General features: G+C 39.1%; 1 protein-coding gene across 9 annotated transcripts in view; it reads right to left on the minus strand.

Annotated features, from left to right (window-relative positions):
• Nucleotides 1-26,605, minus strand: part of LOC133657483 (regulating synaptic membrane exocytosis protein 1-like) — a 142,115-nt gene that overhangs the window by 71,674 nt on the left and 43,836 nt on the right. For 8 of the 9 annotated variants that reach the window (XM_062058856.1, XM_062058851.1, XM_062058849.1 and 5 more), the window contains exons 3-6: nucleotides 7,790-7,830; nucleotides 7,449-7,568; nucleotides 7,274-7,373; nucleotides 4,082-4,205 (exon numbers count right to left, since the gene is read on the minus strand). In XM_062058856.1, the coding sequence (XP_061914840.1) occupies nucleotides 4,082-4,205; nucleotides 7,274-7,373; nucleotides 7,449-7,568; nucleotides 7,790-7,830 (385 nt within the window). Of the gene's footprint in view, nucleotides 1-4,081; nucleotides 4,206-7,273; nucleotides 7,374-7,448; nucleotides 7,569-7,789; nucleotides 7,831-26,605 lie in introns of those variants that run through there. The other variant, XM_062058857.1, reaches the window with a different exon arrangement.

A 26,605-nucleotide genomic window follows, 5' to 3' on the forward strand; every position in this document is an offset into this window, starting at 1 on the left:
TGTATGTGTCCTGTGTACTGTGTGAATTACTGAAAAATTAATTGCGGTATAAAAAAAACTTCCCTAAAACTCGACTTACAATATAGGAACAAATTCATTCGTAACCTGCGCGTCACCTGTAGATGCAACTAAGCATGCATAGTGGTTCATATTTTACCTCTCTGAAAAATATTTTTCTGTTAATATAGAGCACTCTAAATTGTGAAGTACCTCAAGGCTCAGTTTTAGGACCAATCTTGCTTTTCTTTCATTGCTTTGCAGATAATTAAAACATCTACCTGTTCCCAACCAGGCAAATAATGTTGCTCTGGTGTCTAAAGACATTAGAGAGTGGATGTCCTAAAATACAATAAAAAAATATATATACCGTAATTTCCGGACTATAAGCCGCTACATTTTCCCCTCGTTCTGGTCCCTGCGGCTTATACAAGGGTGCGGCTTATTTACGGCCTGTTCTTCTCCGACACCGACGAAGAGGATTTCGGTGGTTTTAGTACGCAGGAGGAAGACGATGACACAATGATTAAAGACTGACTTTTCATATGCCGGTAGGCTGGTTATTTTGATAACGTACAGGCGAGCACTTTGTATTACTTTGCACCGTTGTATTATTTGTACTCTGCACGAATGCTGTTCGCCCTGTCAAAGATGTGAAAGTTTGATTGAATGATTGAAAGATTTATTGTTAATAAATGGGACGCTTTGCGTTCCCAAACAGTCATCTCTGTCCCGACAATCCCCTCCGTGGTAGCAGGAACCCCTATATACTACGGTAATTACACATCAAAACCCTGCGGCTTATAGTCGGGTGCGGCTTATATATGGAGCAATCTGTCTTTTCCCCTAAATTTAGCTGGTGCGGCTTATAGTCAGGTGCGGCTTATAGTCCGGAAATTACGGTATTTGGTAATGATAGTGCTCTGAGCATTCATCTTTTTGGAACACAAATCTTGGAGCCTACAACTCACCTATTGAGGCAACTGGCTGAAGAAAAAAAAACACACCAACCTAATAACGTCTTTGAAAGAACTACTGTTTGTTACTTGTCGTTGGTACTACTAACATTCCCTGTTTTGTTGACCAAGAATTTTTATATGGGCTGCACGCCTGCTAAATGGTACCAAGAGGCGTGAGCATCTCCGAGGTGTTGACCTTGCCACACTAGCTTCCTGTGACTTTCAGGATCCAATTAAAAATTGTCTTGATTTTCTCTGCCCCTTCTACCTTTTTGAGCTTTATCCATACACTCATCAGACAGAACCACGAAGTCCACAAATACTGTTTTTAAACATCGAAAGAACAAGACTAAAAACTGAACCTTCTCAGATCTCCATAGTAACATTGGATCTGCACTGGTATTTGAACACTTTCATCTACGTCTTAAGACACACCTCCTTGACGTTTTGGGCCTGATTACTAACATCCTACATAAGACAAATAGCATGTGCAAACTATAAAATTGTTTGTATTATTAGTGGGCCAGTTTAGGGTGATCTGAGGATTTGTGTAATACAGACTGTCACCATGGATACACTTATTTTACTGCACATCCATGCTCCAACCTGTGGTGTTATGCTATCTTGTAAAACATGCAGCACACAACTATAATCAGTTTCTGGGCTAAAAGAAGCACTCCTCCAGCAGGATCCGGACAATGGATCCCACTTTTTAGCTCGTCAAAGGAGCACTCTGGCAGACAACATAATTGTGTCAAAAACACCGGCTAAAACTACGCTGGTGCACTGGAATGATCCAGTGCAAGAACATGCATGTTGCAAGAAGTATTTTCATATAGCAGATACATGAATACATTCCCTACATAGAAGAAATGTGTGTAATTAAAAAAACAGATACATTGAATCTGTTTTGGTGTCTGCTGGTTCCTAATCAGCCCCTTAAGCCATCCAGCAGCAATAAAATGGCATTGCTGCATAGACAATATGTCTAATATTTTTGTTTTTGACAGTTCAAGTTTGTTGCCTCGCACACGGACAGAGGGTTTTCAAGCCATCATCTTTAATCGCACCAATTACCTCTTACTCACAGCCATTTGTGCATGATTGAACCATTTTGCACATAGTTTCCAAACGTGTTGAATACAGCCGAAAAAACAGCGGTCACCAACAGTTTCAGGCTTGATAAATCAAGTGAGTACATTCGGATTTCCTCCTCACACTATTGTGGGTGTTCTGTTATTTAGCATATATTCTGCAAACACATGAAGACAAAGATACTACATTCATTGCGTCAACTATTTGGGTCATTGAAGAGATGCAATGCTCAGCACAAAAGCTCACTAGATCAGTTTGCTTGTATTTTAAAACATGAAAACCTTTAGCAGATCAGCCCCTTTGTCTTTACTTGTTTTCATTTTTTTCTTTCATTCAGTTGTGATGTTTTATCTGTACATAAAATCATTATATTTTTAAAACCCCTTTAGTAGTGTTTTTTCTTTTGTTTACAGCACTCTATGCAGCAGTAATTCTAATAATGTGCTATACATGTACATAAAACTGACGTTGACCGTATCTAATGAATAATTATGCCATATTTTGTGTATTTGCTTTCAAAAGTCCCTCCCTTTTTAAAAACATTTATTCTTCTTCCACCAAATATCTTTTGAGAAACATTGTTTCATATGTAAATATATATACTGCCTCTGTCCAGTTTTATTTAGAAGATTATATATTATGTATTTATTCCATAATTCCAGTGGATACACAGCAAGTGCATTTTAAAGGGGGGATACAATGTGATATGAATTGGTTCCAAGCTTGAAACAGCCCACATCAGGGGTGTCCAAAGTGCGGCCCGGGGGCCATTTGCGGCCCGCAGCTAATTGTATACCGGCCCGCCACACATTCTGGAAATACTATTGTAAAAATAAAAAAGAACATTAAAAAAAGTGGAATGAGGTGAAATCTAACGAGAAAAAGTTGCAACGTTGACACAAAAGCTGCCATGCAGGATGTTTTTTTTCTTTTGTCTTTCTTCATTTTTCTTTTTTTTGCCATTGCTCAAAAAAAAAAAATAATGACAAAAAATCCATGTTATAATGAATTATTTTCAGGGCTCCAATTACTTCAAATATTTCACTTTAAAATGTTTTATGTGGTAAATATTGCATATATTGTGTAGTAGCCATATAAAAACATCAAAGTTTTCTTTGACAAAAGCGCATAAAACAAATAAAATAATAGTTCCAGCATAAAATGGACAGATATATCTGAAGTTGATCTCGTAACTTAAGTGTTGAAAGTAAAAGAAAAACCTAATAAAAATGTATCACTTTATGAGTGGGGCACCTTTTGGATCCCAAATATATTTAGTGATTTTTTATGTATTTTTTCACTGTGATTACTCAAAAATATGAAAGAATTAAAATCAATGGCATCCTGCATTATTGATCTTTTAGGGCTCTAATTACTAAATACTGCATATTTCAGTTTTACTATAAAAAAACTAAGTTGTTTTTGACAGAAAAGCCATAAAACATTTTTTTAAATTTGTATTACTTTATATCAACTTGAAGTTGATATAGAGATTTACTGTAAGCGTTAAATTATTTAAAAAAAATAATAATCTGACTTATTTTTAACATTTAATGACTGAGACCCTTTATTGTCCCCGGGACCCCTAAAGCTAAAATAAATAAAAAATGCATATATTTTGTTATGGTTTGAAAATGAAAAATATCAAAATGGCCCCCACATGCTTTAATTTTTCCGTGTGCGGCCCTCAGTGGAAAAAGTTTGGACACCCCTGACCTACATCAAAGGTACACCTGCACAACCTGGAGAAGAGGAGAAGAACAACTATTTAAGATTTTGCCTCAAACTCTAATTAATAATCAGCCAATCCAAACTTTGGGAAGGTGTCATTTTTGATCCTGCGTATATGAAAAAGAGTCCAGTGAGCATAATGCTGCAGTTGCAGTCCACATTGAGTCAGTGCACTGACAAAATTGTGTTTGTATTTGATGTTTTAATTGTCCACTTAACTAAAAAAAATAAAATAATAATAGTAATGATAACAACATAATTACATATTTTACTTATGGGAGGGTCTGCTCCTAACTTACCCAATAGGCCTGGAAACAACTAGCTCCACTTGTGGTTCAGCTTGAGATTCGAGGATGATGTTGTAAACTTCCTTCATGGTGGCTCCTGGTAGCAGCTTCCCATTCCACTGTAAAACCTCATCCCCTGAAAGAAGACATTGTCCAATATCTTATGTGAAAGTCATTTAATGTGAGTAGCGATATATACATTGTGCTGACATGATAATATAATCATCTAATCTAACACTCAATGGTTTCCCTGGAGTGTTAACAAATTGATAAAACCATTTACCAAGCATTGAAACAGCGCACTGCATATTATGAAGAGCATTTTAGCTTAGACATACAGTATGTAATTAATCGACTTTGTTAGAATTTTAATCAGCAGAACCGTGTGTACGGGCCTCACTTAAACATAAGAAATAAAGAAGTTGTTACCAGTGTTAGGTATTGGCTATGGTCTCCACTTTATGGGTACATACAAATATTGTGAGAAGTGACTGTTCCGAAAGCACCATAAAGATGACATTCATGGAGATATCATGAACCACAAATACAGTAGAACAACTTGGCATTAAATCATGTGTGTGTGAATGCTGACAAACTTGTGTTGAACCACAATGTAGTAGAAAGAAACAAATTAACTGAGATCTGTAAAGCCGGTGAAAACATCATCAATCAATCAAAGTTTACTTATATAATCGTTATAATAATCATTATACAATAATATCACATCTTTTAATGGCAATCATTTCCATTCTCCCTGTGTGATGTGAGCTGTACAGTATATTGCCGGAATGACATAACAAAATATTATTGGACGCTTCGCAAGTGCTTTGTGCATGTACACATCAACTGCAACGCAGTCCACAAAAATGAAAGACACATTCAGGACAATGTTGCCTCTAATTTTTCAAGTGTGTGAGCATACACAAAAACTCCCAGAGCATTGGGAGTGAGCAAACGTGCACACTGTGGCCATACCAGCAGTACACCTGTCTCAAACCTGACATCATAACAATTTAAATGTCTTATTATTATAATCAAATAACAGCAGTTATTCCCATGAGAAAATGTTCTGATATAGTGGATTTGGCCCACTTACAATGAAAATAACAACAATTAATTGTTTTTTATGAGCTATGCACTAATATTGTGTGTCTGTACTTTGGAAATAATGTGTACTCCTTTCAGAGATCACATTTTGTTCCCCTTAAAACATTCTCATGTTGCACAATTATGGAATAAAGTGTACATTTCTGTAACTGTCTGTCTGTAAAATATATATTTTTATTAGCAGTTATGTAATTTAGTATATTTCATGATGAATATCCATAAATTAACATTATTAACACATTACAGAAGAATAAGCACAAATCTGATGAGGGAGTCATCGTGTAACAACCTGGCATTTAGAGTTTATGCGTGGTGTCTGAGTTGTCTGACTTTTTGTGTGGCCATAAACGCATCAGTGTGCCATGAGTGTGTGTATTGGTGCAGGTGAGAGAGAATGAGCGGCTGCTGTTGATATGAGATATGACAAAGAGTTGGTTTTAGCTTTTTTGTTCGGCAAAAAATGACCAGTTTTGCTAGATAGAAGTTTTTGCAAATGTTTTTGGTGTGATTACCGCCAACAATAAACAGTTTTGCTCAATAAAGTGGCTGATGGAATTCCTGTCCTCCTCAAAGCGTCTCGATGTTACAATAATTGAACAGTGTTGATGAACATTGTTTATCTGTTGTGACCGCTTCTCACACACATGTAGGGTTGGGTATCGAGTATCGAGTATCGATTGGAACCGGGACTAACTTTCCGATTCTCCCGGAATCGTTCAAAAGTTTAAATTTTGATTCCTATTTTCGATACCCAGTCCGCCGACCGGAAAAAAAAAAAAAAAAAAATGTCCGCCGAACCGGAAGAAGAAGCCGCTGAGCACCAACGAAGAAGCGCCCACCGCCGGAAGTGTTAGCATAGCCGAGCGAGTCAGTCAAGCTCAAGCATGGATAGCGGGCGTCGGCACTCGAAAGTGTGGCTTTACTTTACAAAAAAAAAAATGAAATAACCGCGAAATAACAGAGCTCAATGTCCATCAAGAAACGAGTGGAGAGAGAGCTGCAGATGTACCAGGAGGTTCCACCGATACTTATGTCTGACGACCCTGCTGCATGGTGGTGGTCCGGTGGAACCAACAAAAGACTTATCCTTTGCTGTCAGATCGCGCTTTCTCCTATTTATGCGTTCAAGCTTCTTCCACACCCAGCGAACGTGTATTTTCCACAGCAGGAGACACTATCTGTCCAGAATGCTCACGCATCCTGCCTGAGAAGGCGGATATGGTCATTTTCCTAAACAAGAACTGTCTCTGATTTTATACTGTACCTGCTGCTAATCTGGACTGGGTTTTGCAAGTTGTTTCTTATTGTTTATTTGCTTTTCTGCACCAGGTTAGCCCATCAGTGGGAGCACGGTAACATTTTTAAGTACCTGCAGCATCATACACTTGTGTGTGTAAATGTGTTTTCATGAGGTTTTCAAAAATAAAGCTCTCTTGAGGAAAGTGTACCTCTGGGAAAATGTATTCATAATTTATAATATTTATATTCAAGTTCATAGATTTGATATTTATATTCTAGTTGAAAACAGCCCTGTGAGAAATTTATAGTAAAGTTCATAAAAAGTTAATAGAATTAAAATTGATGGAGAATGTCAGACTATTTCATTCAGAAAGACTGTAGGTTAGCTAGCTCATTTAAAATATCCTAAACTTTTTTTCGACCCTGCCTCTTAAAAGAATCGGAATCGTCAGGAATCGGAATCGAAACAAAGAATTGGAATCGGAATCGGAATCGTTCGAATTCAAACGATACCCAACCCTACGCACAGGTGCCGTGCAAAATCAAACAGAATAAATAGTTATGTGTTTATTTTGTTAACAGTTGATTTGATTTCTGATACAGAACAGTATGATTTTGTGCACGGCATAAATGTAATTTGCACAGAGGATGCGTGAGCAGTGTGCAACTGCTCAAACGTGCACATTTGAAATTTTGCAACTTACAAAGTTAAAAATACTTGACTATGGATGCAGTGTATTGTTATTATTATAAAGTACTGATACAATATTGTAAATGTGATTGAAAATGTTTAATTTAATAAATACATTTTTAAGGTCCAAACATGTTCGCTTGAGGAGGTATGAGATTTGCGAGTACCTGCTCTCAGATGCCCAACCACATCAGCCAGGCTGCCCTTCTTCACCTTGGTGATGAAGGCACCTAATCTCCCTGACTCTGTGATTCTTCCTCCTACCACCTGCAAAGAAAACACGAGAGATGTGTTGAGTAACACAACTTGAAACAACATATTGCATGTTTGTATCGCAGATACCTTCAACCCCAGCAGACTGCCAGCTTCTTTTGTCATGGTTGCGCTCCTCTTACTTAGGGTGATTCTGCCAATCAGATGGTCACCCTCCTTTGAGGGCTGCCATGTAACAGGATGCTGCAACTCAAAACAAATGTTGACTAAACTTAAGACGTACAATAGCTATGTGACATTACACATACAACTGAGCTACAATAAAATATCTTGACAACAATAAACAATATGATGACATAACAATATACTTCTTATCCTCCATATCATATCATATGTATCTTTTTTTCACAGTTGAATGGGATTATACTTTCTTTTGGAAATAGTAATCAAATTAGAAACTTAAGACTTACATGCCATACAGTGGGGTCATGAGGGTAGCACTCCCAGTCCCCTGCAAGAAGAAGATAAGTGATCGAATCACTACACTCATTCATTTAATCATTCACATTTAAAAAATGGGAAATTTCCTGTAAAAATGAGTACAAATTTCCTTCTTTTTTTAATTAAAAACAATCCCTATTAAACAGTAGGGTAAAAGAAATAAAAAATCAGTGTTCTAAAAATTATTTTTAAAAAGTATTTCATTATATTTTTCAATGAGTAATACTAATTTCTGTGGTAAGTACACTGCAAAAAGTCAGTGTACAAAAACAAGAACAAAAAAATACAAAAATGAGGGGTATTTTGTTTGAACTAAGAAAAATTATCTGCCAATAGAACAAGAAAATTTGGCTTGTCAATACTTTCCAAAACAAGTCAAATTAGCTAAGCTCAATGAACCCAAAAATATCTTAAAATAAGTATATTCTCACTAATAACAACTGTACTACTATATGAGTACGTATTGTCTATTGTTTCATTGAAAATAAAACAGCAAAGTCCATTTGGCTGTCAACTGTTTTAATATGAGACACAATTGTGTCAAAGTCCTTTTTTTTTCATGCTTGAAATAAGAAATTATTACTTTAAAAAAGTAGTTTTATACTTGTGAGTGTTGATGACACAGCTTTGCAACAGTTGATATTCTAGTTTCAAGCATGTTTTACTCAATATAAGTCATAAGATCTAAGCAACAAGCTGTAATATCTTACTGAGATCATTTAGGACCAAAACCCTTAAAACAAGTAAAACACTCTAACATAAAATCTGCTTAGTGAGAAAAATTATCTTATCAGACAGAAAATAAGCAAATATCACCCTTATTTGAGATATTCAATCTTATTTAGATTTCAGTTTTTGCAGTGTAATTCATGTGTTTCTTGAAAAAAAAAAAAAAAAATATATATATATATATATATATATATATATATATATATATATATATATATATATATATATATATATATATATATATATATATATATATATATATATATATATATATATATATCTGGCATATGCAGTTGAGAGAAGTTTCATGAGAGCAGTGTCTGTGTGTGTGCCTTTAAAAGGCGGTGCCTGTTGCCAGGTGACGTGTGACGTCAGTGAGAGCGTGCTCAGAGCAGCATTTTACCTTAGCTGTGTTTGTAGCTTAGCAGAGGTAGTTTGCCAGCATGCTTCGTCAGAACACAGACAGTGATGGCAGCTTTGTAGAATATTTTCACTGCATTGTGTTAGCGCTAGTTAATAAAGAGATGGAATGTCAGTGTTTCCCACACATTAATTTATTTGTGGCGGCCCGCCACGAAAGAATTACGTCCGCCACAAATATTTTTTTTTTTTTGTTGTCCTGTCCAGCTTCTCAGGCAAATCATATAGTTGATGTAGATGCCCATATAGGCTGTTCAGATTTACTTTACAAAAGAGAAGTGTAGGACACTTCTCTTGTTGCCTTATTTGTATTTGACCACTACTGTTTTCTGTTTATTTGTTACTGACTGTGGCAGGACACCTCTGCCTCTGTTTCACTTTATGTTGCTGGTAAATAATATGGTTGTAGTAGTAGGCTAAAGTTAAATTATTTAGTATGCACTAATTAAAGGGGCAGAGCTTTAAGAGACATTTTAGCTTTTATATTTTATAAGATACAGTATATTTTTTGTAAGAACCACAATTAATAAATATATTTCATTGAATAACTTATTGTTCAAATCTGTATATAAATATGTACATAAAGTGTTGTAATTATATTGTAAAATGGATGGATGGATGGATGGACGTTTAAAACAAAACTGTTATTATTAATTAGTAAGTATACATTTTTTTAGCCTTTTTAGAGAAAATCATATCATTGTAATAAATGATGCAAATTACTCCATGATGTCATGGTGACCACGCCCATAGCCACGCCCCCACTACCACAGGTATCTAGGCAGTTTATGGGAAACACTGAATGTGCTACGATGACTGTCTTGTCTCATGTCCAAGAACGTGGTATTGTGACGATTGCAAGCCTGTCACTTCAATCATTGATTTGTTGTTCATTGTGTCCATGTAATAAATCATAATAATGGATTAGATTTTATATCGCGCTTTTCTATTGTTAGATACTCAAAGCGCTCACAGAGAAGTGGGAACCCATCATTCATTCACACACACATGTAGTAGTAGTATGAGTATATGCATGTGTGTTTGTACTTAGCCTGCATGTTTCTGCTGTGTGATTTTGTCTGTTTACGTAATATCAAGTCATTTTAGTGTGGTGATGGTTGTTGCTTTCATCAGTAAAAAGTTACTTCCTGCAGTGAACTTGCCGTGTTTCTGATGCTGTCTTGTTGACATACAAGAACATCAAAACTAGTGTGCCATGTTACAGCAAACACATCGAAAACAGTATTTTAATATACATAAAAGTAATTTATTAGATTACTCGTTACTAGTGAAAGTAATGGTGTTAGTACTGTAACGCCACTATTATATGTAGTATCTGCTAGTCTAAGAAATTACATGTTTTGCATTTGGTGAAAGATTACATTCCTCCTAGAGCAAGAGGCCAGTCAGTTCTTGTAAACTGGGGTGGATCTTTTCGGGCAGGTAATAATGTATGACCATTACGTGTGACATGCGCAGGTGGATAGCGTCCACTTCTCAAAAGTAAGGCTTAGTAAATCTGTCGACGGTAAGACTCTGCGGACAGGTCTCTATGAATAACAGTCACAATACTTTTCAGTTTTGTGTTCAAAATCAATTGGTAATCAACAATATTGGTAACTACATTCATTGCAAATGCCTTACAGTCATAAGTCTATAAACATTTTAAAACAGATTTGTTTGTTTGATCATTAATGTGAAATACATCTGAATAAGCATAAATATATATATATATATATATATATATATATATATATATATATATATATATATATATATTCATCTAATTATGTTCAATGATGTTCATGATCAAAGTATTCTGTTATTCCTATACTAAATCAAAGGGTAGGCCACTAATTGTGTTTTGTGATATGGTTTTACTGCAGGCTGGTAACAGCGATCGCTTTATAGAAGGGTCATAGAGGTCATAGTGGGAAACCCTCACGCACACACAAACATGCCCTTATGAGTAAATTTTAGTATTATGAGTTCAAAGACCTGAGATGACATCATTTCGGTCTGGTTGCCTGGCTGCACAGAGGAAGTTATATTTTGGCTAGATATCACCCAGTACTGCAGAACTTGCTATGATGGTCGCTGATCAATCAAGTACGCTCTTGCTCAAAGATTTATCATACTGTGCATCAACGTCCCCCTACAGCCCGGGAGAAGGCGGCAAAGCTAGCAGTTCACCACATATATAATGTTGTTTTTCCTAACACTGTAAATATTACATGGACCAGACGGGACTCAAACCCGTGTCTATTGTTTCAAAGGGTAATGTGGCAAACTACTTAACTTCCCATTCTGCCAATTAACAAGCGGTAGAAAATGGATGGATGGAGTTTAATAGACACCAAGGCTTCTTTATAAGAAATGCCGTAATATTGAGTAAATGAAAAAAAACAATTCTAGGCTCATTCTCGGTGCTTATAGATGAGACATGTTTCAAGTTGGGTCACATCATTTTCTCGATGTTACAAAAAGCATGCAAATGTACCTGCTACTTATATCCTGCTCTTCTTTAGGTAAATATAATGTGTCTCCTATTTTTTAAGGTATTTATTTGGGCTGTCAATTGATTAAAATACTTTACCACGATCAATCGCAGTTTATTCATAGTTAACTTAAAATTAACTGAAATCAATCACAGACAAATATAATTTTTCGTCATTAATAAGTGTGCCTTAGACGGATCATTTTCAAGTTTATATTACCATGACAGGAAAATTACTTTGCTTGAATAAAATGTTTTCTTAAACATTATGCATTTCTACAAAGCTCACCACAAAAAGGATATAAACACGCTTTTAAAAAATAAAAATAAAATATGTGCAGCGTGTTGGCTTCTTGCCAGATTTTGTATTTTGTAGGAATACCGAAATTGTATTCCTGCTGTAGAAGCACTTGCATTCACAGGAAAGGAGCTACACCATGTTTATATACCAGTTTCACGCATTAATAAAATAAAATGTGGATTGTTACGATCATGGTCTGATTGTCAAAGATGATAGGTAATGTAATCTGTGGTATTTCTACCTGAATAAATACATTACATGTTGTAAAGTTAATGGTATTCACATCTCTGCATGACCATTTTTTAACCTTCTCTATTTATGAATAAAATGTAATATTCAGCCTGCTAAACATTCTGTAATTGCGGACTATCAGTCAGAACATGTTATAAAATAATATACACTTTATTTCAATCTGCCATGACACATTTATTTTGGTAAAAATATCCCATTACACACATTACAAAACATCTTTGACAAAGGATTATCGTAATGTAAGACAATTTTTAATTGTTTTGGTGGTTAGACATGATGTAATGTGTAGCGCTATTATTGTGAAGCGTGTTTGATTTGTCTGAGAAGTGTCTTGACATGTTTTGACAAAAGTCTCAGATAAAAGTGACTCTAGACTTCCTCTTTATTGTCTTTTTTCTGCTGAGCTTTTATTCAATATTACTACAGCAGTTTGAGTAACAATCTACATTTTATGTTGTTAATGGACTCAGCTGTAATTTAAACATGGACGTGAAGGTTATCCTCTCTACAAGTGGCATCATTATGGCCACAATGGCGACTGAAGCTAACGGGAGTCATCTATCACCTGGGTGGCGTTGCTTGGTTGGTAGCACTTGAGGGTTCCAGGTTCGAGCCTCGCTTCCGCCATCCTAGTCACTGTCGTTTGTCTTTAAGCAAGACACTTTACCCACCTGTTCCCAGTGCCACGCACACTGGTTTAAATGGGTTTCACTATGTAAAGCGCATTGAGTCTAGAGAAAAGCGCTATACAAATATAATTCACTTCACTTCATAATTCACTATAGCGCTCATAAAACCCTCTTGAAAAATCTCCATAAACCACCAACAATACTCCATTTACATGTCGTAACCTGCATACATGGATTAACCAAGTATTGGCAATATTGTTATCTTTAACGCGAACGTAGAGGAACTACTTTTAGCGGCGCCGTGATTACAGAGAGCTAAAAAGCTTATGCAGCTATTGACATACTGACACAGAGCTGCTGCATTGCCTCTGAGTTGGTAAAAGTTAATTTTAGATTATAAATAATGCCTCTCACTTGTATAGTAGAACATTGTTGCTATAAACCGTGAAGTTGGTCAACTTTGACAGTCAACTTAGACTCGGGAATTGTGACAAAGACACGAAAAGACGCTCGTTTGCGGCCACCTTTTTTTTTTTTTTTTTTTTACCTGCTTAAGGATTATGATTAATTCTTCATCTGAAAGATAATATATGAACTTCCATCAGTCACCATCCTAGTGAGATCAGAAATTGTACACTAGGTGATTTTTCTGCTCTCCCTGAATGTAGGTATTTAGTTAACAGAAAGGTAAACAGTCTTTCCATTTAAGGACGAAAAAACTTCCAAGTTGAGGTTGTTTTTTGGTTGCCTCCGAAGTAAATTACTCTAAAACTAAACAAATGAAATTATGTACATTAATACACATGAAATGCCAAAAACATGTTAAAACTGTTGTAAATCGGCAATACACGCTGGTATGAGCAAAAACAAGCAACTGAAACTATACAGTAAAAAAGTTAGTACATATTCTGCCAGCTTGATACTAACATACAATGGATTTTGCCGGGAATTAGCATCTCGATTGTTCTAAACTGTTGCAAAGTGCGATATTATTAGATGTAAAATGGGACCCATAACCTCCCTGCTTGGCACTCAGCAACATAGGGTTGGAGTTGGGGGTTAAATCACCAAAATGATTCCCGGGCGCGGCGCCGCTGCTGCCCACTGCTCCCCAAGGGGATGGGACAAATGCAGAGGACAAATTTCACCACATCTAGTGTGTGTGTGACAGTCATTGGTACTTTAATATTTTAATCTTAATGTTGATAGAACAAACTTGCCATTAAACAACATATGCTCAACTACTTACTGGCATATAATCTCCGAACTCTGTGGAAGTTAAGGTAAGACTGCTGACTTTGATGGCAGAGTTTTTGCGTTAGCAACAATGACTGAATGAGAATTGCAGGAACATCTGGGTCAGATGAAACTGGAACTATTGGTCTTAAGGATATGATCGCAGTGACCTCTGCCAACAAGGTGATTTGTATCTCATGCATCAGATGGTGTGTGAGTCTTGAGGAGAAAATCATCCAGAATGCATTGCGCGATGCCTATCCTCTGTTCCCAAACTCTACCAATGGGGGACGAACCAGGAGGATTGCAGATCCAAGTGCATTTGTTATCTTCAAGTTAGGTTTTTAGGACAGAATCTACAATTTTGAAATTTAGCTCTTTACATGCTTTGATGAAATTTGTACACCGATCTGATCGGAGTAATTTTATGTGGCCCATAATTGCAGTGAACTGTCTGAGAACATTGGTCATGGACTCAGCAGTGGTCATGGACTCAATGACTTCAATGTGCACTGTCAAGTAAATTTAAGGGCCTAGCATTTGCTTTCAGAATAGCCCCCTCTTGTCCTTCTGGAGGTCACTGTCCACTGAACAAAGACATCTGTTCAAACATGAGTGAAAGGGGGTTCCAATGACATTGTATCTGCTGGCAAGACTGACATCTTCTGTTCGGCCAATTTTTCTCTCAGTCTTTTGCAGATGATGCACTTGTGAATCACACTGGAGACAGGTTTCTCTCCCGCAATCATCTAAAGTTCTGCTGATCTCACAGCCCCCTCTGTGAAAGAGTGTCCCTGAGGTGCAGCTTCTGAGACTGTCACTAACAGTGGGGCAATGTATGATAATCTGTTTTTGTCTAGAACCGGAGCCCGTTTCCGGAAAGGTCTTTGTCTTGGGATCTGCTGTACTTTGGAGAGACACTGGGCCTCTTTCCTAAGGACATTTTGTTGTGCAGCTTTGATGATCGCTGTTGATTGCTTGTACCCCTTCATTTCCTCACCAGTGTTTAGTGAGAGTTTTTATGGCACTTTTGGCCTCCTTGATGAGTCTGGATATTGCTTGTGTCAATGACTTCCACGTGGGAAACCTCTCAAACCTATGTTTGACTGTGGTCCAAGCCATTTGGAAAGCAAGTCAAGCTTCTTTAGTGGTGATAAGCTCAGATCGTGGACTGCAAAACATTTTCCATGCTCAGAAATTTTCAGGTTGACAGTCAAAGGTCAGTAATCCACAGCTGACCATCTCTCGTTGTATCAGATATTTTTCTAGGTTTGAGGTAGCTGCCACTTGGGCCTCTGGAGGTCTGGGTGTTGAGACATTGCATTGAGGATAGTAGACCCGGTTGTCGTTCATTAACATCCCACCGTAAGAGATACTATTCTTGCTGAACAGCTCTCTTTCTGGATTTAAGGCGCAGCTGCATTGTGGGGGTATGTTTCATGTCACAAATGTTTGATGAGTAGATGTTCATGGCAAGAGTTGGAACTCCTGACTTTTCATACTGAACTGATGAACACTCAGTTGTATGTTGCTTGTCTCTGATTCATTGGTGTCCATACATAAGTGTCTGCAGATCAGAATGAGATGTTTTGTGTTGTTGCACATATCTTTGAACTGAGTTAATAGCTGACATACTATGAGATTTCGATAGAACAAACTTCACTTTGAACATCGTAATTACTTCCAGACATATATATTCCAAACTGTAGAAGTTAAGCTACGACTGCTGACTTTGTACCTACACTAAGTTAGTCTGCTGCACTGCATTGTAGACTGACTGGCTACGGAAGCCTGTTGCACCAAACTCAAACTCCCAAAAAAACAACATTTCCAATCTCATTTGAAAAAATTCCATGAGAGGGCTGTACAGTAATTGTTGTATTATGTTTTTAGTTTGCATTTCTTATTTAGCACTTAGCAACAGGGCTACTTCCTGGATTTGCTTATCACTCAGCTTCTAAAACGTATAGCTCATCCTCCTTATATTCAAGTTAAAAAATATAAGGTTTTGGATCATATTATGTCCCAAAGTAGTTGTTGTTGGCTCTCATGAAATCTGCCATGATTTGTAATTGTTGTTATAGAAGGAAATATCAAACGTGACGCGTTTGTGAAATTAATGCACCGCCGTATGCTTAAAATGACCAACATACATAAATATTACATGTTATTATGAATGTGCCTGTTACTACATTACATATTGTGACAGAGTGGCTCCGTCAAGATCTACGGGTGACCCGCACAGAGAAACACCCGGCACTAAACGCAGACGCATGCACGCACTTAAACATACACTGCATCACATATACGCACACACATTCACACCGGTGACAACGTAGCTTTCATTTAACCTGGCAGAGCATCAAGAGTGCACAGTTGATGCCTACGACTATTATCATTATCCTTAATCTACATTTCTGGTCAAACAGAACATATTCACAACTTATCAGGTCATTTTCAAACTGAGCTAACGTCATCACACACATTTAAAAGCATCATTGTGGGATAGTCAGGGAGAGGGGCCTAGGATATAAAAAGAGGCCTTTGCCTGGCATTCAGGGGGTATGTTGGGTTGGAGACAGTGGTGGATGGAAGCTGAGGAGAATTTTTTAGCATTTTTGATTACTAATACAAATAAGGTTAAAGACTTTATCACACATTAAGTGAAATACTGCTTAATATTTGTAAATACTTATTGTAAATACTTTTGGGTTTGTTTTGACACTTCCACCATTTTTTTCATTTTAGTTTTATTCCCACTTATTTTTTCGCACTATTTGGACGAAAAAAATAAATGCTTTCAAGTTATTTCTTTTGATTTGCCATTTTTCTACCTTAATTGTGGGGATTGAAGAAGAACCCCATGGCAAATGGTGTAAGAGGTAGTATGCAAGTTGGAAAAAAGGAATAACCTGCACATTTAAAAGCCGCACAGAGCTGCGCTTCCAAAAACAGTTGGAAGAGGGTGAAGATTGTGAAACCCCAAAATGGATATTGTCGGAGAAGTAGAGGCCTTCGCAGTGGAGGAGGACCAAACCACTGCCAATGCACCAGAACAAGCTGGGCCTTCAACACCAGTGCCAGGTGGTGAGTTTCTGGCAATGGTGAGAGACTTTATGGCTGGGCAGAAGAAGAGAGAGAGGGGTTTTTGTTGGCTGAGCTCAGAGGCCTCAGATTCTCACTCTCACCCCAACAGGCACCCAAGTTCAAGACGCCTGCGCCACATGTTACGAACCTACAAAGTCGTTCGGCTACCTCAAGCACGTGGACTGCAAGCAGCCTCGGTGTGGGTTTACGCCTGCACAACATACGTTATGTTAGATGTTAGATCATTCCTGCTGCACAATGGAGACACCTAGACCTGAATGGTGGCATTACAATGATCCAAAGATTCCTCCATATCAGGCAGATGAGGACCTTGAGAACTATTTATTACGGTTTGAGCGCATTGCTAAAACCTGGAGATGGCCAGAGAGTGAATAGCCCTGCAGACTCGTTCCACTCCTGTCTGGGAAGGTGCTAGAAGCAAACACGGTGATGGGTATAGACAGAGCACACTGTTGCCCAGACCTGAAGGCAGCGTTGCTGGTAAAGTTGGACATCTCTACAGAGACTTACCGTCAACAATTCCGGGCTGCAACTGTTTCTTCTGGTGAGAGCCCCACTGAGACTTATCACTGCCTGAAGGGCTTTTATCGACATTGGATAAGGCCAGAGCAGCACACCAAAGAACAAGTTGGTGAAACCATCATCTTGGAGCAGCTGTTTCGGGTGCTCTGAATGGATGTCCTTACCTGGGTGAAAGAAAATGAGCCAACCGAGGTGCTTAGAGCGGCTTAACTGGCTATGCAGTATTTCAACGCGTGCCGAGGTGGACCAGCGGCTCGTTTCCCCATCACATCACACCGTTCAGCAATCCAGCTACTTCCATTCAGAACAACACGACAGCCAACCAACCAGCAAGCGCAAAGTGGCATCAATACTGCCCCGAAACTATGCCCAGCTGGTAAGGATGGAATTTGTCACCGTTACAAGCAGCCAGGCCATACAGCCTCTGTGTGTCCCATACTAAAAGCTTAGGTTACAGTCGCTTGCTATGCACCCCGACCTAAGATCAGCAGAAATCAGGAAGGCAAAGTGCAACAATATAAAACTGTATATATCAATGGACAAAAAGTTACTGCTTTCTTGGACTCTTGCAGCTTCATGTCACTTGCAAAGTACAATTTAGTACCTGTTAGCAGTGTTTGGCAGACAAGTGGACACTTTATATGCTTATACAAAAACTGATTTAAAATGTGACAATAGATGAACAATCATATCTGCTCACTTTTGGGGTGGAGTTATTGTATGAAAATGAACAACTTGGGAACACTTAAGGTGGAAAGAATACTAAAGCTAACGCTGATACTACAGGTAAGGCAGATCTGAATGTGTCCTGTCCTGTAGTCACTAGGGCGTAAGCTAAAATTGGTGTCCAACCTCTCTTAGACCTTGATGAAAGTCTATGTAAGGGAGGAATAAAAGAACCTGGGAAGTCAGGGCACCAACAGTGTTTTGAAAAGCACTTAAAAATAATAATAATACCTGGGATTTATATAGCGCTTTTCTAAGTACCCAAAGTCGCTTTACATGGAGAACCCATCATTCATTCACACCTGGTGGTGGTAAGCTACTTTCATAGCCACAGCTGCCCTGGGGTAGACTGACGGAAGCGTGGCTGCAATTTGCGCCAACGGCCCCTCCGACCACCACCTATCATTCATCATTCAATTCCCTGGTGTGAGTGGCACCGGGGGCAAAGGGTGAAGTGTCCCGCCCAAGGACACAACGGCAGCGATTTTTTGGATGGTAAGAGGCGGGGAGCGAATTCTGGCACGGTTGCTTTACCCACTACGCCATGCCTACTGACACAAAATGTTTGGTTACTGATAATAGATGGAGTGTACCTCAAAATATTGCAGTAATTAAAAAAACGGATGAATAGTTAAAGCCATAGTTTGATAAAGTGGGTAATGGCAAAAAGGTTGATGTGCCTGGTAAATCTACATTTATGGTTGAAAATTGAATTTTTGTGTGAAGTAAATGACACAAAAACCCATTTAGTTATTCCCACAAGCTATATAAATCTTGTGATGCACTTAGCACACACAGTTCCGTGGGCCAGATACCTTGGTCGACACAAAACCTTTTTACTGGTTAGGTCACAATTTTATTGGCCCCTTCATTTACAGTGACATCCAAACATATTGTTCCACATGCCCCACTTGTCAAATAACATGCCCCACCTGCATGTCAGACTGAGCCTTTGTCCACTTCCTGTTATCTCCACTCCCTTTCGCAGGATAGCGATAGACATCGTGGGTCCGTTGGTGTAGAGCTCCCGGGGACACCAATATATTGTTGTTGTGTGCGATTATGCCACCAAATTCCCTGAAGCCTTGCCACATAGCTGTATCACTGCACTGGCCGTCCTCCATGCATTGGTTTAACCTTTCTTAAGAGTAGGACTCCTTGATGAAGTGCTGACTGATTTTAGGGCACTAACTTAATCTCAAAGCTAATGCAGCTGTTCCACAATCAGATGGGAATTAAGTCTATCAAGACCACACCCTATTATCCCTAAACAGATTGAGTTGTTGAAAGATCCAACCAGACCCTGAAGGGAATCTAACAGAAATGTGTGGATGATACCGGAAAGGACTGGGACCGTTGGCTTCCATTTATACTCTTTGCCTACCATAAAGTTCAATCAATTAATCAAAATGTATTTACTGTATATAGCACTTAATCACAAGTGCCTCAATAGGCTTCACAAACCACAACGACATCCTCGGATCGGAACCTACATCCAGGCAAGAAAAAACTCAACCAAATGGGAAGTTCCCCAAGCATCAACAAGACTTTCACCCTTTGAACTTCTGTATGGCTGGGATGTCCAAGGCCCATTGGACCTACTCAGGAAGAGCTAGGAAGCCTCAACACATGTGTCAAGCAATTATGGAGTGACCCAATACATGCTCCAAATGAGAGACAGGTTGGCCAGGTATCAAGAGGAGGCTCAAAAGAATCAGCTTGAAGCCCAGAAAACGAGGAAGAGCTGTTATGATAATCAAGCACCTCAGCATGACTTCCAGCCAGAGCAAAAGGTTCTCCTACTTCTTCCTTCCTCCAGTAGTAAATTAATGGCAAATGGGCAAGGTCCTTATACAATTATACCCTGTATGAGATACTCCAACCTGACGAGAAGAAACAAAAACAATCATACCATTTGAACATGCTTAAATTATAGAAATACATTCAAGCTCTAAATCCTGTAGGGTCACTCCTGGTAAAAGACATTCAGAAGGAAGAAGTGGAAAATCCTGGTGTAGCGATAGTCACCAAAACCCCTTCTCCCAGTTCGGCACACCTGGCCACAGAACAAGCAGCACAACTTCGGCAGGTGTTTCAAAAGGTATCATCCCTGTTAGCTGCGTGCCTGGGAAAGACAACTGTAATTGAGCACCTAATCTGACCGAAGGAGGCTAATCCACTCCGCCAGCGATTTTGTCATGTTCCACAGCAGCTGGCCGAGAAATTACACAAGGAGGTTGAGGCCATGCTGGAGTTAGGAGTCATTGAACTATCAAATTTGGAGTGGTGCAGCCCAGTGCCGGCAAAAAAAAGATCCTTGCACATGTGCATTGTTTTCGCAAGTTAAAGGCCTACTGAAATGCGATTTTCTTATTTAAACGGGGATAGCAGGTCCATTCTATGTGTCATACTTGATCATTTCGCGATATTGCCATATTTTTGCTGAAAGGATTTAGTAGAGAACATCGACGATAAAGTTCGCAACTTTTGGTCGCTGATAAAAAAGCCTTGCCTGTACCGGAAGTAGCGTGACGTCACAGGTTGTGGAGCTCCTCACATCTGCACATTGTTTACAATCATGGCCACCAGCAGCGAGAGCGATTCGGACCGAGAAAGCAACGATTTCCGCATTAATTTGAGCGAGGATGAAAGATTCGTGGATGAGCAAAGTGAGAGTGAAGGACTATTGATTGATTGATTGATTGAGACTTTTATTAGTAGGTTGCACAGTGAAGTACATATTCCGTACAATTGACCACTAAATGGTAACACCCGAATAAGTTTTTCAACTTGTTTAAGTCGGGGTCCACTTAAATTGATTCATGATACATATATATACTATCATATATACTATCATCATAATACAGTCATCACACAAGATAATCACATTGAATTATTTACATTATTTACAATCAGGGGTGTGGAGGGGGGGGGGGGGGGGGGGGGGTATGGACATCAAGTAGTGGACATAGAGAGAGAGAGAGAGAGAGAGAGAGAGAGAGAGAGAGAGAGAGAGAGAGAGAGAGAGAGAGAGAGAGAGATCAGAAGGCATAAGAAAAAGAAAAAGTATCTGCATTTGATTGTTTACATTTGATTATTAGCAATCCGGGGAGGGTGTTAGTTTAGGGTTGTAGCTGCCTGGAGGTGAACTTTTATTGCGGTTTTGAAGGAGGATAGAGATGCCCTTTCTTTTATACCTGTTGGGAGCGCATTCCACATTGATGTGGCATAGAAAGAGAAAGAGACTAGAGGGCAGTGGAAGCGATTCAGATAGGGAAGATGCTGTAAGAGGCGGGTGTGACCTGATATTCAGCTGGGAATGACTAAAACAGTAAATAAGCACAAGACATATATATACTCTATGAGCCACAACACAACCAGGCTTATTTTTAATATGCCACAAAATAATCCCGCATAACAAACACCTCCCCCATCCCGTCCATATAACCCGCCAATACAAATCAAACACCCGCACAACACACTCAATCCCACAGCCCAAAGTACCGTTCACCTCCGTAAAGTTCATACAGCACATATATTTCCCCAAAGTCCCCAAAGTTACGTACGTGCCATGCACATAGCGGCACGCACGTACGGGCAAGCGATCAAATGTTTGGAAGCCGCAGCTTCGTACTCACGGTAGCGCGTATCCAACTCAAAGTCCTCCTGGTAAGAGTCTCTGTTGTCCTAGTTCTCCACAGGCCAATGGTAAAGCTTGACTGTCATAATTCGGGAATGTAAACAATGAAACACTGGCTACGTGTTTGTGTTGCTGCAGCAGGCCGCTTATACACCGCTTCCCACCTACAGCTTTCTTCTTTGCTGTCTCCATTGTTCATTAAACAAATTGCAAAAGATTCACCAACACAGATGTCCAGAATACTGCGGAATTTTGCGATGAAAACAGACGACTTAATAGCTGGCCACAATGGTGTCCCAAAATGTCCGCTACAATCCGTGACATCACGCGCAAACGGCATCATACCGAGACGTTTTCAGCAGGATATTTCGCGGGAAATTTAAAATTGCACTTTACTAATCTAACCCGGCCGTATTGGCATGTGTTGCAATGTTAAGATTTCATCATTGATGTATAAACTATCAGACTGCGTGGTTGGTAGTAGTGGGTTTCAGTAGGCCTTTAAAGATCTTGTCTTTGCTTTGTATTCAATTGAATACAAGTTGAAAAGGATTTGCAAATATTTGTATTCTGTTTTTATTTACGAATTACACAATGTGCCAACTTCACTGGTTTTGGGTTTGTGTATATATATATATATATATATATATATATATATATATATATATATATATATATATATATATATATATATATATATAATCCCCTGAGGAGCAGGGAAACCTGTGAAACAGGCTTGTAGGGATGATATAGCCTCTGTGTTTTTCTGACCTAACGTATATTCCGCTCTACCCCGGTATTGAGCACTGTATAACGGATAACCTACAGAAACCTCAACTATATACCATACCACATACCATACAAACTTTATTTATAAAGCCCTTTAAAAACAACCACAGTTGAAGAACAAAGGGCTGTACACCACGAAGAAATACAAGCAAAGGACAGACTAAAAAATAACATTTAAAACAGAAGTAAAATACACATTGAAAAAGCAAATACAAATTACCCTAAAATCAATTTTGTAGATAAAAAGCAGTTAAAAACAGTTAAAAAAGTTAAATGTATATATATATATATATATATATATATATATATATATATATATATATATATATATATATATATATACACACAAAATAAGTTGCATGATTATCCCTCGTTTGTGCTTTTGTGATAAAGCACGTGAGTTAACTCATGTGCTTTATCACAAAAAATACTGCGTTAATCATGAACAAACTAGGGATAATCGTGCAACTTATTTTGACCGTACAAGCTCTTTTACCTTCCCTAAATGCTATACGGTCAGTGATCAGATCAATGCCTTGTCAGTACAAACATTAGTGAGGAGACTACAACTGATGTGCTCGCTGGCCAATTTCTCTCCATACAGCCTATACATACAGCCAATAGAACCTAAAAGAAACTTTAGATAAAACCTTTACCAAGTTTTGTGCAAATAAATGACATGCACTATCGTAAATGTTTAACGTAAATCATATTTGTTGATTGTATGCGTGCTGTCGAACCAAGCTATCAGCTACACTGCTGCAGTCAATCATGCAACATTGTAATGATATTCCTGATTCAGTCACTCAGTCACTTTCAAAGTCAAGGTTGACATAACGAAAGCAAAGTATCTCTGCAGATAGATGTTACATTTTTTTTACTTGACAGGGCCCTTGAATGACATGCTGTCTAAACATCAAGCCCAGCTGTGAGTTAAACTCTCTTGTTGCTTATGTCTTATAAGACAGTGTCATAGAAGATGTTAAACAGAATTTTAAACATCAAGTTTTAAACACAAATCTGACGTTCTTTCGGCTGTGGTCTTTTTTCATACAAATGGGCAGAGAGGCAACGTTAAAATGTGTGCAGCAGCTCAGCGACAGTGTTTTGACATAGAGTAAAACAGAGCCAAGCATGCCTAGCAGTAAGCAGACAATGAAGATAATAAGTTTTGGCAACTCATAGTGGCATTATGTAATCTTAAAGCAAACCAAGTTCTCAGTTTCATAACTCAAGCATGAATGTAATTCTTTGCAGTGGGTGGGCCACATACTGTAATTGAGTATTATATACCTATCTATCCATGTCCGCTGAACAAAAGCATACTGTAAATGCAAAACTGTTGTTTCTGCTCTCATTTTTCATACGTTGAACTGAAACGTGGAATTATTTTTCTATGTCCGCAAAAGGCCTTTTTCTCTCAAACCTTTTTTACAAATTTGTCTAAATGCGTTAAGAAGCAAGTCTCCTTTGCCAAGGTAATCCATCCACCTCACAGATGTGGCATATTAAGGTTTGATTAGACAGCATGATTATTGCACAGGTGTACCTTAACATTGCCCAAATAAAAGGCCACTAATATGTGATGGTTTACTGTATTATTTATTTGTTCACTCTTCTGTTAAAGGCCTACTGAAATGAAATGTTCTTATTTAAACGGGGATAGCAGGTCCATTCTATGTGTCATACTTGATCATTTCGCGATATTGCCATATTTTTGCTGAAAGGATTTAGTAGGGGACATCGACGATAAAGTTCGCAACTTTTGGTCTCTGATAAAAAAGCCTTGCCTGTACCGGAAGTAGCGTGACGTCACAGGTTGTGGAGCGCCTCACATCGGCACATTGTTTACAATCATGGCCACCAGCAGCGAGAGCGATTCGGACCGAGAAAGCGACGATTACCCCATTAATTTGAGCGAGGATGAAAGATTTGTGGATGAGGAAAGTGAGAGTGAAGGATTAGAGGGAAGGGGAAGCGATTCAGATAGGGAAAATGCTGTGAGAGGCGGGTGTGACCTGATATTCAGCTGGGAATGACTAAAACAGTAAATAAACACAAGACATATATATACTCTATTAGCCACAACACAACCAGGCTTATATTTAATATGCCACAAATTAATCCGCATAACAAACACATCCCCCTCCCGTCCATATAACCCACCAATACAACTCAAACACCCGCACAACACACTCAATCCCACAGCTCAAAGTACCGTTCACCTCCGTAAAGTTCATACAGCACATATATTTCCCCAAAGTTACGTACGTGACATGTACATAGCGGTAGGCCTTTACAGAGAACAAGGAAATTGGATAAAATTGCTATGGTATGAAAAGGGGTTTGATTAAATAAGCTCTGCTTCTTCCTATTCCTTTTCGGATAGATAGATAAATAGATAGTACTTTATTGATTCCTTCAGGAGAGTTCCCTCAGGAAAATTAAAATTCCAGCAGCAGTGTACAGAATTGAGATCGAATTTAAAAAAGTAAATAATGGGGGTATAAATGGAAACAAAATAGAAAAATATTACAATAGAATAAAAACAAAAAGCATCAATGAGAATACAAATATAACAGTAAAATAAGAATATAACAAGAGAAACTAGGCATTAGTGACCATGTTATGAAAACGTATTACACTGTTATTGTTTTGCATCCCCCGTCATTCTAATACCCCCCTCCCTCCCAGAGAGGAGTTGTACAGTCTAATGGCGTGTGGGACAAAGGAGTTTTTTAGTCTATTAGTCCTGCACTTGGGATGAAGGAGTCTAGCACTGAACAGGCTCCTCTGGCTACTGACAACGGTATGCAGAGGGTGACTGGCATCATCCAGGATGCTCACTAGTTTTTCCACAGTCCTCTTCTCTGCCACCGTCACCAGTGAGTCCAGTTTTAGTCCGATCGTAGAACCGGCCCGCCTGATCAGTTTCTCCAGTCTGGAGCTGTCCTTCTTAGATATACTGCCCCCCCCCCCCCCCCAGCACACTACGATGTAGTACAGAACACTGGCAACCACAGACTGGTAGTACATCCACAATAGTTTTTTACAGACGTTAAAGGAGTGCAGCCTCCTCAGGAAGTACAGCCTGCTCTGTCCTTTCCTGTACAAGTGGTCCGTGTTAACAGTCCAGTCCAGCTTGTTGTCCACCCACACCCCGATGTACTTGAATGAGTCCACGGTCTGTACCTCGACTCCCTCGATCACAATAGGTTGTGACCTTGGACTCGACCTCCCAAAGTTAATGACCAGCTCCTTGGTCTTTGAAGGGTTGAGCTGCAAGAGGTTCCTGTGGCACCAGACAACAAAGTCCCTCACCAGCCTCCGAAACTCCTCCTCTCTGCCGTCCCTGATGCACCCGACGATGGCTGTATCATCCGCTTACTTCTGGATGTGACACAGCTCTGAGTTGTAGCAGAAGTCAGCGGTGTACAGGGTGAAGAGAAGAGGGGCCAGCACCGTTCCCTGGGGTGCTCCGGTGCTGCTGATTACAGTGTCAGATGTGATGTCCTTCAGTCTGACATACTGTGGCCTATCGGTGAGGTAGTCTGAAATCCAGGCAACCAGGCAGGGATCCACTTGCATTCTGTCCAGCTTGTCCTGGAGTAGGCGGGGCTGGATAGTATTAAAGGCACTCGAGAAGTCCAGGAACAGGATCCTCACAGCGCCATTTCCCTTATCCAGGTGTGAGTGGGCTCGGTGCAGCAGGTAAAGGATAGCATCCTCCACACCAACGCCTGCCTGGTACGCAAACTGCAGGCTGTCCTGGGCATGTTGCACCTGTGGTCTGAGGAGGCTGAGAAAGAGCCGCTCCATTGTCTTCATTATGTGAGAGGTGAGCGCCACTGGTCTATAGTCGTTCAACTCACTGGGGCAGTTCTTTTTGGGAACTGGAACGATGCACGACGTCTTCCAGAGGGTGGGCACTCTCCC

Source organism: Entelurus aequoreus, linkage group LG09 (assembly GCF_033978785.1).
Source record: "Entelurus aequoreus isolate RoL-2023_Sb linkage group LG09, RoL_Eaeq_v1.1, whole genome shotgun sequence".
Classification (NCBI taxonomy): Eukaryota; Metazoa; Chordata; class Actinopteri; order Syngnathiformes; family Syngnathidae; genus Entelurus; species Entelurus aequoreus.